At 42.7% G+C, this 18,685-nt stretch overlaps 1 protein-coding gene across 1 annotated transcript; it reads right to left on the reverse strand.

The window, feature by feature from the left end:
* Positions 1-10,879: 10,879 nt before the first annotated feature.
* LOC308299829 (F-box only protein 7-like) lies at positions 10,880-12,358 on the reverse strand (the record flags this gene model as incomplete). Its single annotated transcript, XM_080743613.1, has 1 exon — positions 10,880-12,358. One exon carries the CDS (start codon positions 12,356-12,358, stop codon positions 10,880-10,882), a length of 1,479 nt encoding a protein of 492 aa, XP_080599739.1.
* Between the last annotated feature and the right edge of the window lie 6,327 nt (positions 12,359-18,685).

Raw genomic sequence — 18,685 nt, forward strand, 5'->3', positions numbered from 1 at the left:
ATTCTGTTAAGAGTGGTTCCCCTGACATCACAGTGATGAGCGACAAACCCATAGAACAAACCCATAGAACCACAGTGTCAGGCGTTATAGACAGAGATACAACATGGACAAGCTGTGATCACATACAATAATAACAATAATAGATCATCAGGTCCCCACTATGCACAGAAAACCATCCTAGCGACAGGGGTGAGGCAATTTGTTTAGTGACAGCTGAGGGGACAAAACTCCTGCTAAACTGAACCTTGTGCCACTTCAAGGTTCTGTATCTTCGCCCCGATGGGATGAGATGGAAGTAGCAATACAGAGGATGATCAGTGTAATTTATTATTGAGAGTGTTGCAAAGCATGTGATGGCCTTGTTCATATCAGCAAGTGTGGGTGTGGGTAGTCAGATGATCTTGGAAGCAATATGGGTAATACTGTAAAGTTTGCTTCTATTAGGCATGGACACTCTATCTGTAATCGGAATCGTAATTTGATCCCGGTTGGAATGTTTGACATGTTTCCAGGTAAAGCCATCATAGAGAACATTACGGAGGCCATCTATGGCAGCAGAAAGACCATCTGTGTGATCAGCCAACGTTACCTGGAGAGTGAATGGTGCTCTAGAGAGATCCAGATGGCCAGGTAGGCTACCAATTATCTTGACATTTCACTGCAAAATCATGAAAAGTAATGTAACTCTGAAGGTCACATTTACACATGACAATCTGTGCATCCAATTGTATGCAATGTTTGCTTAAAGGGGCCCCACCATGCAAAAAATAAATATATATATATATATATATATATATATATATATATATATATATATTATAGGTGTCAAAATTATCGCGTAACTGCGGTAATAATTTTTTTTTCATTAATTGCGTTAAAATATTTAACGCAATTAATCCAAAAGCAGAATGACCAGCGGTGGAACACTGCCTTACTGTAGCCTATATAGCTGCCACTGCTCCTCCTCCACCCCCCCTCCCCTTTCTACACACCAGCATGTCACTGACTCTGCAGCAGCGAGGGAGAGACGAGAGCTCAGAGCTGCGGTTTCAAAGTGAAACAGGATTTAGATCATTCACTGGAATAATACCTGATCATCATACAATACATCTAAAAAATATATAGTCTAGCCTACTTCTACCTCTGTTCCTAAAATCCGCGATGTTGTGTTAGGGTGCTGGCCTGGGTGCTTCAAACTTACTTGGATCAGATGAAAGACGCACGGAACTGCCAGGCATGACATTAGCTTAATGATCGCCTTGAAAATGCGCATTTGACCCAGATAGATTATACAGGCAATCAACAGCCCAACATTAATGGCAGCTGTTACAAACGCTTGTTTTCTCTGTCTTGTGCACGTGTGTCAGCTGTTTTATCTGTAACCTAGATGTCAAATAATTCCGTGTTGTATTGCAGTGGTTCTCAACCTGTGGGTTGGGAACCCCAGGGGGATCCCCAATTTTATTTAGGGGGGTCCCCAGATGTTAAGCTTAATGTTAACATTGTTTTCTCACTCAACAATAAACAGACCAACATACAGTATAAGTGTGGCATCTGCACATTTCTAAACTGACAAATTAAGGACTTTTTACTAGGCCTATACCATACCTCTGGTCAAACATTAGTCAAATTATCAAATATTAGAGGCAGAAATTGTGAAAATAGCAGATCTACATGTTTGTGGATCTACATGCTCACAAGCATGTAGAACTGCTATTTTCACAAGCAAACAGTCAAAACTAATGTAATGCCAACTCCTACAATTCCAAGTGCTCGTCAGGGTGTGTGTGTGTGTGTGTGTGTGTGTGGCCTGAAAAGCCAGTGTAAGCCAGTGTTTTAGCAGTAGCATAGGCCTATTGTATAAATATTTGCTATTGCTACACAATAAATGGTAAGGTAAAAAAATGCATAAATAGTAATAATAATAACAATAATGATAATAAACATATATATAGGCCTACATATTGTATGATAAATGTATCTTTGCCTTTAGCTTGCCATTACCGCAACAATATACATAAAGAAATGGCATATTTTGGACATAGTTCGATTCGTGATTAATCATGATTAATTAATTTTTGAGCTGTGATTAATCTGATTAAAAATTGTAATCATTTGACAGCCCTAATATATATATATATATATATATATATATATACCACGATGAGAATCTTGTAGTGTCAACCCCTCCACGAGGAGTTTGAGCTTCTCCCATCGGGGAGGCGACTCATTGCTGGTCTTGTGTTGTAGTCTGTATGTGTCTGTGTTTTTATTGAGGTGTATTTATTTTTAGTAGGCACTTTATGCACATTACAACAAATTTCGGTGAAAACAGACAATAAACTGACTTGAACTTGAATCATAATCTTCTCTGCATCGTTCCAATTTTAGCACCACTTTACCTCATGGTTCCACCTCATATATATAGTCTCAATAGCCTCACAAAAAGTACAGACCCCTTCTGGAGGGGGGCCCAATAGAAAATGAGAGAGTACAGACCCCTTCTGGAGGGGGCCCAATAGGAAATGAGAGAGTACAGACCCCTTCTGGAGGGGGCCCAATAGGAAATGAGAGAGTACAGACCCCTTCTGGAGGGGCCCAATAGGAAATGAGAGAGTACAGACCCCTTCTGGAGGGGGCCCAATAGGAAATGAGAGAGTACAGACCCCTTCTGGAGGGGGCCCAATAGGAAATGAGCCCCCTGTGACATAGAATTATTTCGAAAGAGTACCGTTCAGACCATTAAGAAAATCACTGAAATGAAAGGCAAGGCTTAGAGTTAATTCATTTTTCTTTCTTCCGTTTGTCCAAACCAGTGGCATAATGTAGTTGCTGAGATGTTAATTTAGGAACAACAACAACAACCATTACCTTCTGTTTGTATAGTATTTGGGTGACTGTAATATCTTTACTTTTATACTGAATGTTTACTTATTGCAAGTAGTATTTCTCACTCTGAAGGTCTTTGCCCACTGCTGCGTTTTTCAGGGCAAATATCGGCGCGAATTTCCAAAATGCAAAAAAAAAACAAAAAAAAACAGTGCAGTGTGCAACGAGCTTAAGTAGTTAATGTGAACTTCACATAATGTACATAACGTTGGACTTAAGCTGGTTGCACACTGTTTTTTTTTTTTTTTTTCATTGCGTTTTGGAAATCCGATTTCGGGAGACCAGGGAGAGAGAGAGGAAAGAGAGAGAGCAAGGGACTCAGTGGCAACAGTTGCGAAAATCGGAAAAAATCAATGGCCCGAAAATAAATACAAAACGGGCGGCAGTGTGCAAACGTGATTGACATAAGGGGAGGTGGATTTTCTTATTTACATGCACCGAAATTCGCTCATATATTCGGCTGCAGTGTGCAAAGACCTTTATCCAACTGTAAATCTTCTCTCCTCTCCTGTGTGCAGCTACCGTCTGTTTGATGAGAAGAAGGACGTGTTGATCCTGGTGTTTCTGGAGGATATTCCAGCCCAGCAGTTGTCTCCCTACTTTCGCTTGAGGAGGATGGTGAAGGGACACACCTACCTGAGCTGGACCCAGGCTGGACAGCACCCTGGACTGTTCTGGCAGAACCTACGCAGAGCTCTTGACACACCAGACACTGATCTATGTTTGAATGAATAATCTATTTCAATGATATTGTCGCCAGGTAAAGTTACGATCATACGATCGTCCCCAGTAGGCCTCTGTCTAATAGGTCTATTCCTAATCTAATGAGTCATCACTGACCCATTCATAGAAATGTATTTAGCCCACGGCGTAAGCCGGTACTCTGCAAGCCTGTCTGGTATCTAACAGGCTTGCATTACATGGTCACACCTGTCTCAATTATAGCACCTCGATTATGAACAACCCTAAAAGTAATCAATGACTATAATCACCATGTTTACTGTCCGCTACCTTACTTAAATGTGTGACAGTTGTTGCGTTCACCAGATTTGTCCTTTAAGGCCTGTTTCCTACTTAGACTTAAGGTGTTGTTTCAATGAATTGGTTAGAGATAATCTTTCAGATCCTTGATGCACAAACCTTACTATTGACGAGAAGTGAACCCAAATAAGGGAAAATATTCCCATAGATGATAATGATAATAAGACTAACTCTGTGAGACTTCTCTTTAAATGCAGGAAATAGTAACTTTATTATAGGTATGCAAGATAGCTTTTAGCGTGATATTCAGGTAAAAGTTGTACAAAATCATATAATTGTCTCAAATAGACAATAAATGTAGCACAACAGAGATCTTACATAAGTGGATACAACTATTCATCCAATTAAAGTCGAAAATGTAAGAGTTAGTACAAAGTTCAATTCATTAATAAAACCTTCTTAAAAACTCACCCTACACTTTTATCATCTTTTTACCCAATCCAATTTTTGAGCAGAGAGAGAGAACCTAGGTGAACCTAGGTACACCACTTTTTAAGGGGCCACCAAAGCCTTCCTCTCTCTACTCATTAGACCAGGGGTTTTCAAAGTGGGTGACGGGGCACCCTGGGGTGCCGTGACTGCAGTCCAGGGGTGCCGCGAGATAATTTGATAATATTTGGAAATTATTTGGACACTTGAAAAAATATTATCTCAACGTTTTCCTCGCAACATAATCGCTAAAATATCGTCACTGTCGGGCAGAAACCTCGTATCTCCAAGATTCAAATATGTACGTCTTTTGGTAAAGCAAAGCCCTGCTTCATCATACAAGACTGTCGCACAAAACTAGTGAAAACAGCCGATCTACAAGCACACAACGCCTCGCTTGTAGATCTGCTGTTTTCACTAGTTTAGTACATTTTATAGATGATAAATACAAATGAACGGTTTTGGACATACAAGGTTTCCACCCTACAACGATGATATGGTATAAATATAAGGTGCTGGGAGTGAAAATTATAATGTAGGGGTGCCTCGGATTAAAAAACATATTTATGGGGTGCCCTGAGACAAAAAGGTTTGGGAACCACTGCATTAGACCTATCATACCATAGCATTGGGGTCCGTCCATCATATATGGGTGGACTCCAAGGCCATTCTCTCCACCCATACCCTTCGGCCATGACGGTGCCATCACGCCTTTCTTCACTAACAAGTCCCAATCCTTTACTTTTCCCATCATTCCATACCGTTTACAGTACATGCTCACAATCCTTTTAACCATTGTAGTAGTAGCCTACTATAATACTGTTAGTTGATCTTTGACATTGTTTGACACTGTCTTACTCTCCACCGCCTTTCTTCTCCTTGCAAGACAGGATGTGACACATTACAACATCGGCTAGCGCGTGGCTGGAGAGCTGGCTCCACTCCCAGACAGGAAACAGATGTGTCAAGTGAAGAAGTGACCATAATAATAGCACAATGATATCTTAATAATTGAATACAAATGATCTGACTCTTCAAATGAAAGTTATAATGAAAATGATAAACGTACTAATTATAATTATATAATAATTGATCAAGACAATGATCAGAATTATAAGGCTTGATTAATTATGATTACATGGTTAGTATAACCCCTGATTATTCCCCCTAATGCTGTCTCCTGAGTGACAAAGTTACTTCTGCATTTGTTGCTTTTCATTTCAAACAAAATTCCCCCATGTGTGTGTCTTTTCAAAACAGGATGCAAGCGTCTGGTAATCTGTCTGTACATTTCTCTTCACATTTAGCTTTAAACAACCCACAAATAATATTTTGCCTCCAGCATTTAAGCAGTGCAATGATGATCATCTCCAACCTAATCTAAAGTTAAGGGAAAACAGTGTTGAAAGGCTGATTTTGACAATAGACACTGTTACTAATTTGCTAGTTTATGTTAACTGACCCAACTTATAAAGGCTAGACCTGATTAAAACACATATGGGATCATTGCAATCAGTCATAGATTCTAACAACTGTAATGCAGCATTATACAACTATTCTTAACACCTTTGGGTATTTGGTTAATTTATGCTGTTTTCATTTTTAAAATTGCTTCATAAATAAGTTATTATTAATATTCTTTGATTTTTTTATTGATTCTATTTTTCCTTTGCTGGTGTTATACAAATGAAATGCTATACAATGCAATACAATGGTAGGACCGATACAATCAATATAGTTAATGGTCCCCAACAATATTTTTAATATATATGTATATTTTTTTATTGACAGAAAAGAAAAAGGTGGTAGATCTTCTAATCTTAGCAGGTTCTAACCATGCAAGTTTGTCCTTATTCTACGTCCCATTAATCTGAGATCCTGTTGGTCCGACTGGCCCTATTATAACTAACCCTGTCCATAACCCTGAACTCAAGCTAATCTAACGGTCGAAATAATAGGATGTTGGAATTATAAGTGGACCTGTGAGTTTCCATTAATTTTTATTGTTATTGCGATCAGGTCGCAGTTTAGTTGCGACCGTCAGGTCGCAGTTTAGTATCAAAACCTCCACCGGCCGTCCGTCCGTCCGTCCGTCCGTCCGTCCGTCGGTCACACGTCACACCTTTACCCTGCTCATATCTCCGCATCAGTATGACATCACACTGCTTGGTGTGTGCCGTCAGGGTCATTTGTGTACGGTGTGATGTCATACTGATGTCAGCAGTGTGATGTCATACTGATGTCAGCAGCTATGTCTCTATATATGGAGTTATATGTTGTTCGTGTCCAAATATGGGGCTTGTGAGGTCAGACTTAGTGAGATTCGTCGGTTATCTCCATATATGGAGGGAGAACCAGCTTATGAGCCGATGAGTTGTGTCAGAGTCGAGATCCTGCTTGCATCTAATCTGTCGGTAGATAATGCCGGTCTTATATAAGGGTCATTTGTGTACGGTGTGATGTCATACTGATGTCAGCAGTGTGATGTCATACTGATGTCAGCAGCTATGTCTCTATATATGGAGTTATATGTTGTTCGTGTCCAAATATGGGGCTTGTGAGGTAAGACTTAGTGAGATTCGTCGGTTATCTCCATATATGGAGTGATGTGTTGGTTATCTCCATATCTGGAGATTCAACCTTCAACGATTTTGAGATCTTGTTACTAATCTGTCGGTAGATAATGCCGGTCTTATATAAGGGTCATTTGTGTACAGTGTGATGTCATACTGATGTCAGCAGTGTGACAGGAGATAAGCGACCAACGGTCGCTTATCTCCCGATTAGGGAGTCTTACTGGTTAATATGACAGTGGATTGTTCAAGGTTGATGTGACTATATGAAGATCAGTCTCCATATAGTTAGGGAACATTTGCAGAATACCTGTCAAATCTGGGAATAAATTCCTTCACCAATTAGTTTGTAAAGGTGTCTAGTAACATAATAACAAAGATTGAAATTCAACATCCCTAGGAAAATCGTTGTCAGCTAGGGTAATTCTGGGTCTAATTCACTTACTATACACTATACTATGGGAAAATGTACTCTTTATTCTGAATCCATTGCACGCATTTGTTTTGCCCGAAAAACATTCCTTGGGCTAAAAATGGACCCCCATACCACTGTGAAAAGTGCTGACTCATCACTAAACCATAATTTTTATTTATTGTTTTTTGCCCAATGAATGTTTTCTGTGCAAAACAAATGCTTGCAATGGATTCAGAATAATTAAAAACACCTACCTCACATCCCACTTAAAGCATATTTTTTGGGAGTCATTTTTCCCTTATAGTATAGTGTATAGTGAGTGAATGAGACCAATAATTACCCTAGCTGTCAAAGATTTTCCTAGGGATGTTGAATTTCAATCTTTGTTAGATATGTTACTAGACACCAATACGAACACATTGGTGAAGAAATTGTTTGGTAAGGGATTTATTCCCAGGTTTTTATTAATATTCCCTCACTAATAGCGTTATTTAAATTTACTTTTACTTTCATTTCTCACATTACCATATTAATCCACTTTGATAATACGCTCATCAAGATTAAATACCAGTACTACTTTCTTATTGGAAGCGTTCATTACTCTCATTGTTTACATTACTGATGTTGTTTGTTATTCTTTTACAATTATTTTACTGAATCTGATGGTAATGATTATTGTCTTTAACTAAAATGTATCCCTTTTTAATTTGTATTCATACATTCAAACACATTTGACAAGGAGTCATCACATGCACGATTCTTGTTGATTTGTTAATTTGATTATGTATTGATAAAATGCATTATTGATTGAATTTGAAGTATTTATTGACTTTTCCTATCTTCTTTCAGGATTATATTTTACATTCCTACATTTTATTTTTCATACACAAGTCCAGGGGTGCCTCAGAATAGTTGTGGGCTCGCCTGGAAGGCGAGAACACTACTGTATGGAGATCTCTGTGAACACAGTGCCGGTTCCGGAAAACCCTGATGTCAGACATCAGCTCTGCATACGGACATTTCGAACCTTTCACGCCGGTTTCCGGAAAACCGCGTATCGGGTCGGGTCGAGGCCAGGCACTGTACTACCTGCTGTGGCGGGGAACGCACGTGCCGAAGTCTGTGTTGACTCACGTGGCGTACGTGATGTCAGAGCATTTTATGCCGGTTCTGGAAAACCCTGATGTCAGACATCAACTCCGCATACTATTTGCACAGGAGTGATGTCAGAATGAGTCAGCAGAAGTGATGTCACAATGAGTCAGCGCTTGTGCCGGTTCCTCCGGAACAGCCTGATGTCAACAATCAGCTCCGCATACAGAGATTCCGAACGTTTCACGCAGGTTCCGGAAAACCGCGCATCGGCCTGGTCGAGGTCCGGCACTGCACTCCGGGCACTGCACTTCGCGCCGCGGGCGGAGATCGCACGTGCCGAATCTGAAGCCGGTGGGACGAACGGTTCTCGAGATACGCGGATTACATACACGCATGCATGCACGCTCACAGAGACTTCTCGCATTTATTGTAAGATTCAGCTGAAAACTGCATTTTCTTCCCTATATTTCTATTCCAAATAACGTGTAATAATGATGCGTATACTAAATCAGTGACCAGATGCAGACATTATGCGTGTCCAATTTAAAGTTGCTGTGTTATTTTGTTGACATTACTACAGTATGAACCACTCTGTCAGCTTAGTATAGTTTGTTATCCTGAATGTGGTGTAATGTATTTTTCCTCAATGATGACTAGTTAAACTAATGTCTTTGTGCATGGAGACGTTTAAAATTGGAGGAGTATTTATCCATTGATATCCATGACAAGGTTTCAAGGGGTCCCCGGCAAAATGTGTTAATAGCTTAAATTCGGTTCAGCTCCTATATGTTATTGGCTAATTGAAAATAGACAATCCAGCTCACAATGCGTAGTTTGAGAAAACATTTTAACAACAACATTATTCTATGGGAGAGTCCCTGGCACAAATTAGTTTCAAATGGGGGTCTGCAAATAATTAATTTGGGGGCCTTGACAACCATTGAGAACCATTAGTCTATTAGTAAATGGAGCTGAGGCTTATCTTTCCTTCAGTATTTATGTGTTCAGCCCTACAATCATAGCTCTACTCATTGTACGGCATAACCTGCAAACAGACTCAAATGCCCATATATGGGCATGTACATGTGTCATGCCCATGTGGTCCATGATGTCAGACATCTATGATGTAAGAAGTCATCTCCATATTTCTCCAACGGAGAAAATTCATTCACAAATGAATTAATATAAAACTAGAACTGCACTCTGTTGAGGTGCCAACTTTGTCTTGTGCACGTAGGCCATACATTACCAGATGACATTACCAGGATTGCTGGTCCCTCATTGGCTGTTAATGATGACGTTACCAGACATGCTGGTCCCTGATTGGCTAATCAATGGCTTAAACACATACAGCTACCTACCTATGCAGCCGAACGCAGTACTTGCACGCTCTGCTGGCGCAAGTAATTAGCTAAATGCAGGCACACGATTCCCGATGAAGCTGGACGATTTGACATATGGCCCAATTGGCCCAAAACTGTGGGATGAGTAGCGCAGCAAAATAAATGTTATCTGGAAAGATGGATCATGGATGGATGGAAGAAGATAGACAGCCAAGTACTATATATAGTCTGTTTGTCCTGTTAGGGCAACCACAATTAAAAATGTTTTCACTGGCGAAAACTAAAAAAACTAAAATGTTATTCAGGGACTATAGTGGAGAAGAGATTCAATGTAACGAAGACATGCTAAAGTTCCAGAGTTGCCTATCTTAGTCTGTAAAAATCAGCTCTCTGCTGGAACTGTTGCCCCAGTGACCCAACTCCGGATAAGCGGTTGAAGATAAATGGATGGATGGATGGATGGATGGATGGATGATTGATTGACACGCTGAATGAGTACTTTCCTCAAATTGAAACAAACGTGTCATAAAAAGAATGCACATTTGAGAATAATTTAAAACAATACATTACACTAACTAAACATTTTGGTAGTTCACTAAATCAACTGCAGTTTTAGTAATTTAAAATCTTTTGATATTTAGTCAACGAAAAAAGACAAAAACTAAGACATTTCAGAGTGTGACTAAAATTAAAATTGATGAATTCAAAAATGAACACTGGTTGCAAACAATTCACTCTTTCAGTGAGCTGGCCAAGATTCGAGGGACATATATTGGCATGTATGTAAAAGGCACCGCTCACTTCACACTGGTTGTGATGCATTGTTTCTGGCTACATGTGGAATATTTGACATGGAGCACAATGTCTTAAGCCTTTAACATTCACCAGACTAGACTGATGGATGATACCCATATGCAGCCTTACAGAATATATGCCTTTGAATTATGATGTCACCCTTTCCCCTCTCTGATTGGCTACAGCTACAGTTTCCCTAATTTATAGTTAGATAACATTCTCAATCAAAAGGACATCTGGAATTTCATGTGACCAGACTATGATGTCATAATTCCATGACATCAGTAAGTACTATGACGTCAGACATCTCCATATCTGCCCTTCTTTTCGTTGTCGTGTCCAGGAGCGCCACCTCCCCTCCTGACCCGGCCTCCATATGGGGTCGTTGTTCTGTGCCGTCCAGGAGAAGCACCTCTTGGTGGCTCTGCTTGACATGGGAGCAGCCCGATGGAGTTATGCCTTCTTGGATGAGGAAAAAGAGGGTTTGGGTAAGGGTCCGGGTCCGGGTAAGGATTAGGGATAGGGTTCATGGGGCCACGTGGATGGAAGCGTTGACAGACACGTCGACGGGTCCGTCGGCGTGTCTGGTCCTGGCGTGACTTGTACTCGCGCTTGTAGAGATCTCTCCAGTCAGTGTCTCTGGACGATCCGTCTCGTCCGTGGAAGTCCCGCTGGTAGATGTGTCTCCACAGGAGGTTGTCTGCTGTGACGCTGCGGAAACGCCTGCTGACGGAGGACAGCGCCACCAGGCTGTGTACGTCCAGAAGCCTCATGATGGGGAGCAGGACCTCGGGGGGGAGAGCGGCCAGACCAAACGCTGCCGGCAGAGCCATGGAGGCCGTGGCTATCAAAGGGAACACCAGCTGGTCTTTGAATGTCCGCGACAGCGCCCGCAGGTGGTTAAACGCCACCGCTGCGCTGGGGCCCGCCCACTTCTCGCTCACAAAGCCGGACGGGCTCAGAGACAGCTTTCCCACTGTTGTGGTCGTCGTTGCTGTCGAACCCGCCATCCTGATCTTCAGAGTGACGTTGATGAAGAGCTTGGCCCCCATGGACACAGCGTTGAGCATGACCAGGCTGTCCTCGCACAGGGGATGAGTGTAATGCAGTCTGTACCCTCCACCCGCCATCCTCCACCCAGCGGGCATCGCCAGCATCCCACCAGGCTGGACGTCAGAAGAACCGCGAGGAACAAAGCCCGTCTCCAGCATCAGGAGATGCACGGCCACCATGAGGCAATCAGCGGGGCTCCTGCTCTGGGCTCCGTTGTGCAGGACCTCCAAGCAGCGAGGAGCCTTCCCCTCCTCTGCCTCGCTGCACAGCACAGGCTCCCAGGTGTAGACTACCGCTGCTGCCGCCGCCTCCTCTGGAGTGCCCACGTCTCGCATTGGCGTCAATTGGCCGCTTCTACTGCTGGGCTCACCGGAGGAAGGGGTAGTAGCGTCTGTGTTGTTTATCTGGCATGGCCCCGGCCTCCTGCTACGGCTGCTGCAAGTGTTGCTGCTGACAGACCGGGCTGAAGGGGAGGCGGTGGACAGGAGCACGATGATTAGATCTCCGGAAACTATCCCACAGGACGACAGAGTTTGGAGGACGGTGTCCGCCTCCGCCAGAGGCGCTGTGCCGTTCAGAGACAGAGTGAACTCTGTGTCTGGACTGAGTCCAAGAGAAGTTAAGAGGACCTCCTGGACCTGAAGTCTGAGGTCTGCCAAGGTGGGTTCCTCTCCTGGAAGCTCGACTCTGCCGATGTGTCTGTTGATCTGAACGCGTAACCTCATGCTTTCACTCTACCCATGTGAGTGACAAATCAACTTTGATGACAAGTTTTGAAGAAATCCTCTGTCTGTCTGCTCTGTTTACAGTATGGCCCACTCACACCACCACTCACACAAATACTGTGACAAAAAATATGACATAAGATGTGACACAATGACATGAAGCAGTTTTTTATAGCTCGCTTTGTAGCTATAATATGACAACATACATACAGCTTCTTTGCTCACATCATGAATCTACAGCAGAGGCCTGTAAGATATGGTAGACGTGTTTAAAGACAGCATAACATGGTTATGTTGTGTCCATAATATGGACACAACATAACCATGACTTCATAATATTATGTATAGCTTGAATGACCTGAATGAAAAAGGTTACATCAGATGATGAGAAAGCTAGATTTATAGGGCAACCAGACTAATAAGATGCTATCTAAATTACATGTAAGGTCCTTTGAGGCTAGGTAAGTGCTATGGGCTAAGGTGGACCTTTATAATATTCTTTACAACACCACCACTCTCAGACACTGTGACAAAAGCAGATTTTTATAGCTGCTTAGTACAGTAGCTACATCTGATGTCATCATGGAGTGAAAAAGAAGAGTGACAAATTAGTGAGGGATTTTGTGTGACAGGAAGAGTGACAAATGAATGAGGGATTTTGAGTGAAGGACAGGATCTGGTGGCTTTCATATAGGGGCTGTTAAGTATGACATCATTTTGTAGGCAGAGGAGAATTTCTGCCCCCAGTTTCCGTGAATCTTTTTACTATTTTTACTATTTACGCATTTTTCTTCTCTTTGTTGTTGAAAGGAAAGTGTTAGAATTATACTTTAGTCGTTATTTTTGTCTCGGATCTGTTGAAATAGCGAGGGACAGAAAATGCTCTGGGGGCAGAGTTCTCCTCTGCCTACAAAATGATGTCACGGCTTAATAGCCCCTAGACATTAGACTGACACATCTGGTCTAGAATATAGGGGGTGTTGCCCATTTATGGAGATCCCTGAACTCTCCCCAACCTGATTGGTTAAAACACCTGCACATATAATGGAGGTCGGCTCAAATCAGCGGTGTAAGTTACGTGAACAACTCGTGAGGGCCTCTATGCAGCCTGAACCTTAACTAGAATCAACTAGAAAGATGCTTTCATGTCAATGGAGAAAATGTATTCACAATAGATTAATATATAAACTGAACTTTAAGATTTCTCTTAGCAAACAAGGCGCACGCTGGTATAAAAGGACTGCCATTTCTGATTAGATTTTGCGTTACTTTCTCTTCAGCGTTCTTGGTTTATACCAGCTTGGACTCAGCAAGGCTAGTCCACAAGGCGCAAGCTGGTCAGTGGCGTCAGCAAAAACTACTGTATATGGAAACATGACTGGTGACACCAGTCATGTTTGGTGACACTAGTCATGTTGCCATACCTTTGCAACAGGTAAGAAGCAAAAACTACTGTATATGGAAACATGAAGATAGCAACAGGTAAGAAGCAAAAACTACTGGTGATACCAGTCATGTTGCCATACTGTACCTTAGCAACAGGTAAGAAGTAGATAGTAAGTAGTAGTATTTTACAGCAGGAAGAAGTAAAACTACTGTCTGCCACACTTGAAAAAAATCAAACCTCGGTTCGAAGTGAAGCGGTGAACTTTTATTCTATGTGTTCTAGAGTTATGAACTCTGTGATCTATACATTCTTTATATTGAATTAATGATTTTATCTGGAGGGCCGAATTGTCATGTGAAGCTTGACCAATCCTCAAAGTATCCAATCATCAGACCGGGACACACATACGTACGTGTACGTACGTACGTACGTACGTAGGTACGTACGTACGTACGGACGGACGGACGGACGGACGGACGGACAGACGGACGGGACAGATAAAACCTGTTCATTTTGGACTGATATGACCATATATGGACATGGGACACACTTTTTTTTTTTTTGGAAAAACCCTATTCATTCTGGATTGATATGGACATGAAACACACATTTTGTTTTTGAAAAAACCTGTTCATTCTGGACTGAAATTACCATTTATGGGCGTGGGACACACAAAGCCACTCATTGGAAGCGGCTTTCACCGCTTCAAAAAGTGTGCCGCTGCTGCTAAATTAGCCTGGGATTGCCTCCAATTTCGGGCTTTTGATCCGGTTGGGACCGGATGACGTCCTACGTCAGTTTTGCGCTTGGGTTAAAACTGATTCCGGTTGGTAGTTCCGGCCAAAGTGTAGTCCTTTTTGAATAAAAAATGACGTAGGATGTCATCCGGTCCAGACTGGATCAACCAACCTGTTTAGTAAAAGAATATACCAGACTTTCTCCCAGAAAGCCTGGTGAGGTTACTGCTAAATCAACAATAATACATTGCATCAGTGCTGACCTGCTGAACTGGGGAATAAACCATTTGTCAAAATAGGGGGGGATACAAGCTTTGTAGAGAATATAATACCTTGTGAAAGCCATCATTTCTGTTCTAATTGTCGGCTTGCTGAAAGGCGAGACCAGTATGTTATACCAAATCTTTATAGGTCAAGTTTATTCTCCTCAAAAAACTACCGATAGAAAGGCAGGGCCCTTAAATGAGGAGCAGCGTTCTTGGTGACATCACCACCAACAAGTGCGAGCTGATATTAATAACACCCACATCTTTTGTAGTATGTTCTCCCAAATCTTTATATATGGGATCTGAGGGATTGAATGTAGGAGATGTAATGTTGGAGTGCCCGTTGGGCGGATCTGTATGCCCATACATGGTGTTCCATGCGAGGAACAGTATTTGTGGGCTCGCCTGAAAGGCGAGAACACTATGTTATCCTCATTATTTATATAATATATATAGTGAGTTCCGCTGCATATTTCTGCCACAGACTGTATTAAGGCAGGGCCCTTAGCCAATGAGGCGCGCCGCGCAATTTTGATTTGATTTGATTTGATCTTTATTTATCTTGAACAAATAAAACAGTACATCACCATCATCACAATTTCACAAAGATTGTGTTCAAGAAGGGACAGGGAGAAGCAAATGCTTATTTTATCCGGCCCCCTTCATACCATGATAAATATACAAATATTATAAAACGAAATGCGTTACAAAAGGTAATACAATAGTAATAATACCCTAAAAACAATTACTAAATGTACATACAGTGACTGAATTGATCATAAAAGTAATACAAATACATATACAGTAAAGAAAATGAAAAACTAACAATAATCAAAAGACATCATATAAAGTAAAGATTCTCACCATAAAATCAAATCAACTGGTCATAGTGTTGCATGAGCGACTGCTTGTAGCAGCGCTTGAACTGTTTAATATTAATACACATTTTTAGATTCTTATCAAGCTTATTCCATACATTTATACCCGATATTGAGACACACATTTGTTTAAGTGTAGTATTAATATTTATTGTCTGTTTAAAATTATGTTTGTTCCGTAGATCATAATTACTATCACTCTTGTTAAAATTGCAATTGGTGGAAAAAAATCTGGGAGTGGTGTTAGCTGGAGTATTGGTTGAGCTTCACATGACAGTTAGCACGCTGCAGAATATAGTCACGTTGGCAAACATAGGAAATGAAGAACAATTTATTTGATTAAGAGTTTTTGAAGCGGTGAAAGCCGCTTCCAAGGAGTGGCTTTGTGTGTCCCATGTCCATATATGGTCATTTCAGTCCAGAATGAACAGGTATTATCAAAAACAAAATGTCTGTCACCTCATGTCCATATATGGTCATTTCAGTCCAGAATGAACAGGTTTTATCTGTCCCGTACGTAATATGTGTGTAGTGTCCGTCCCGGTCTGATGATTGGATACTTCGAGGTCAAGCTTCACATGACAATTCGGCCCTCCAGATAAAATCATTCATTCATTCAGAATATAAAGAATGTATAGATCACAGAGTTCATAACTCTAGAAGACATAGAATAAAAGTTCACCGCTTCACTTTGAACCGAGGTTTGATTTTTATTTTAGTTATTGTTGTGGGCTCGCCTGAAAGGCGAGAACACTATGTTATCCTCATTATTGTGGGCTCGCCTGAAAGGCAAGAACACAATGTTATCTTCATTATTTATATATAGTGAGTTCCGTCGCAGACAGTACAAAAGCCTCACATGACAGTTAGCAAGCTGCAGAATATAGTCACGAGTGAGCCCACACTGTTTCCTAGGAACAGTATTTCTGTTTCTAGTTTGTTAGTTTAAAGTAATTTAATAATAACAGAATAATCAATGTGGATAGTCATGGAGACATTCGTTTTTTTTTTAAGAAGCACATTTTATTTTATTTTGCCCTGCAGCCAAGGTATTGCAGCTACCATTGCCATACCCAAATGACGCCTCTGAAGCTGGTATAAAAAGACTGTGTCATTTATTGTTAACATACTACCAGATGGAGAAAACATTCAATCAAGAGAAATTAAGACATGAGACATCTTCATATCTGCTCTTCTTTTGCTTGTCGTGTCCAGGAACGCCACCACCTCTTGGTGGCTCTACCTGACGTGGAAACAGCTCAATGGAGTTAAGCCTTCTTGGTTGAGGAAAGAAAGGGCCTGGGTTTGTCGGATTAGGCGCGAAAGGGCTTGGGTTTATCGGATAGGTAGAGAAAGGGCCTGGGTATGTCGGATTAGGCGTGAAAGGGCTTGGGTTTATCGGATAAGGAGAGAAAGGGCTTGGGTTTATCGGATAAGGAGAGAAAGGGCTTGGGTTTATCGGATAAGGAGAGAAAGGGCTTGGGTTTATCGGATAAGGAGAGAAAGGGCTTGGGTTTATCGGATAAGGAGAGAAAGGGCTTGGGTTTATCGGATAAGGAGAGAAAGGGCTTGGGTTTATCGGATAAGGAGAGAAAGGGTATGGGTATGGATAAGGATTGAAAGGCTTACGTTGAGGGACACGTAGAGGGACACGTTGACGGGCATGTAGACGATCCTGGCGTAACTTGTACTCGCGCTTGTAGAGATCTTTCCAGTCAGTGTCTCTGGACGATCCGTCTCGTCCGCCGAAGTCCCGCTGGTAGATGTGTCTCCACAGGAGGTTGTCTGCCGTGATGCTGTGGAAACGCCTGCTGACGGAGGACAGCGCCACCAGGCTGTGGACGTTCAGAAGCCTCATGATGGGGAGCAGGACCTCGGGGGGGAGAGCGGCCAGACCAAACGCTGCCGGCAGAGCCATGGAGTCTCTGGCCGCGGCTATCAAAGGGAACACCAGCTGGTCTTTGAATCTGCGCGACAGCGCCCGCAGGTGGTTAAACGCCGTGGCTGCGCTGGGGCCCTCCCACTCCGCGCTCACAAAGCTGGACGGACTCAGAGACAGCTTTCCCACTGTTGTGGTCGTCGTTGCTGTCGAACCGGCCATCCTGGAGTTGATGAAGAGCTTTAAGAGCTTGGCCCACATGGACATAGCGTTGAGCATGACCAGGCTGTCCTCGCACAGGGGATGAGTGTAGTGCAGTCTGTACCCTCCACCCGCCATCCTCCACCCAGCGGGCATCGCCAGCATCCCGCCAGGCTGGACGTCAGAAGAACCGTGAGGAACGAAGCCCGTCTCCAGCATCAGGAGATGTACAGCCACCATGAGGCAGTCGGCGGGGCTCCTGCTCTGGGCTCCGTTGTGCAGGACCTCCAGGCAGCGAGGAGCCTTCCCCTCCTCTGCCTCGCTGCACAGCACGGGCTCCCAGGTGCAGGCTACCGCTGCCGTCGCCCCCTCTGGCGTGTCTGCGTCTCGCAAACGTGCCGATTGGCTGCTGCTACTGCCGGGCTCACCGGAGGAAGGCGTAGTAGTGTCCGTGTGGTTTATCTGGCATGGCCCTGGCCTCCTGCTACGGCTACTGCAAGTGTTGCTGCTGACAGATCGGGCTGAAGGGGAGGCGCTGGACAGGAGCACGCTGATTAGATCTCCGGAAACGATCCCACAGGAGGACAGAGTTTGGAGGACGGCGTCCGCCTCCGCCAGAGGCGCTGTGCCGTTCAGAGACAGAGTGAACTCTGTGTCTGGACTCCAAGAGAAGGTAAGAGGACCTCCTGGACCTGAAGTCTGAGGTCTGTCAACGTTGGTTCCTCTCCTGGCAGCTTGACGCTGCTGATGTCTCTGTTGATCTGAATGCGCAATCTCATGCTTCCACGCTACTGTTGTGAATGACAAACCAGATTGAATCTGCTCTCTTTACAATATGGCCCACTCACACCACCGCTTTCACAGACAGTTTGACACAAGATGTGACACGACACAAAACAGCTTTTTATAGCTGCTTTGTAGCTATATCTGATGTCATCAAATATGACATCACACTGACACATCTTGTCTAGAATATAGG

Source organism: Nannobrachium achirus (genome assembly GCF_963921795.1).
Source record: "Nannobrachium achirus genome assembly, chromosome: 15".
Classification (NCBI taxonomy): Eukaryota; Metazoa; Chordata; class Actinopteri; order Myctophiformes; family Myctophidae; genus Nannobrachium; species Nannobrachium achirus.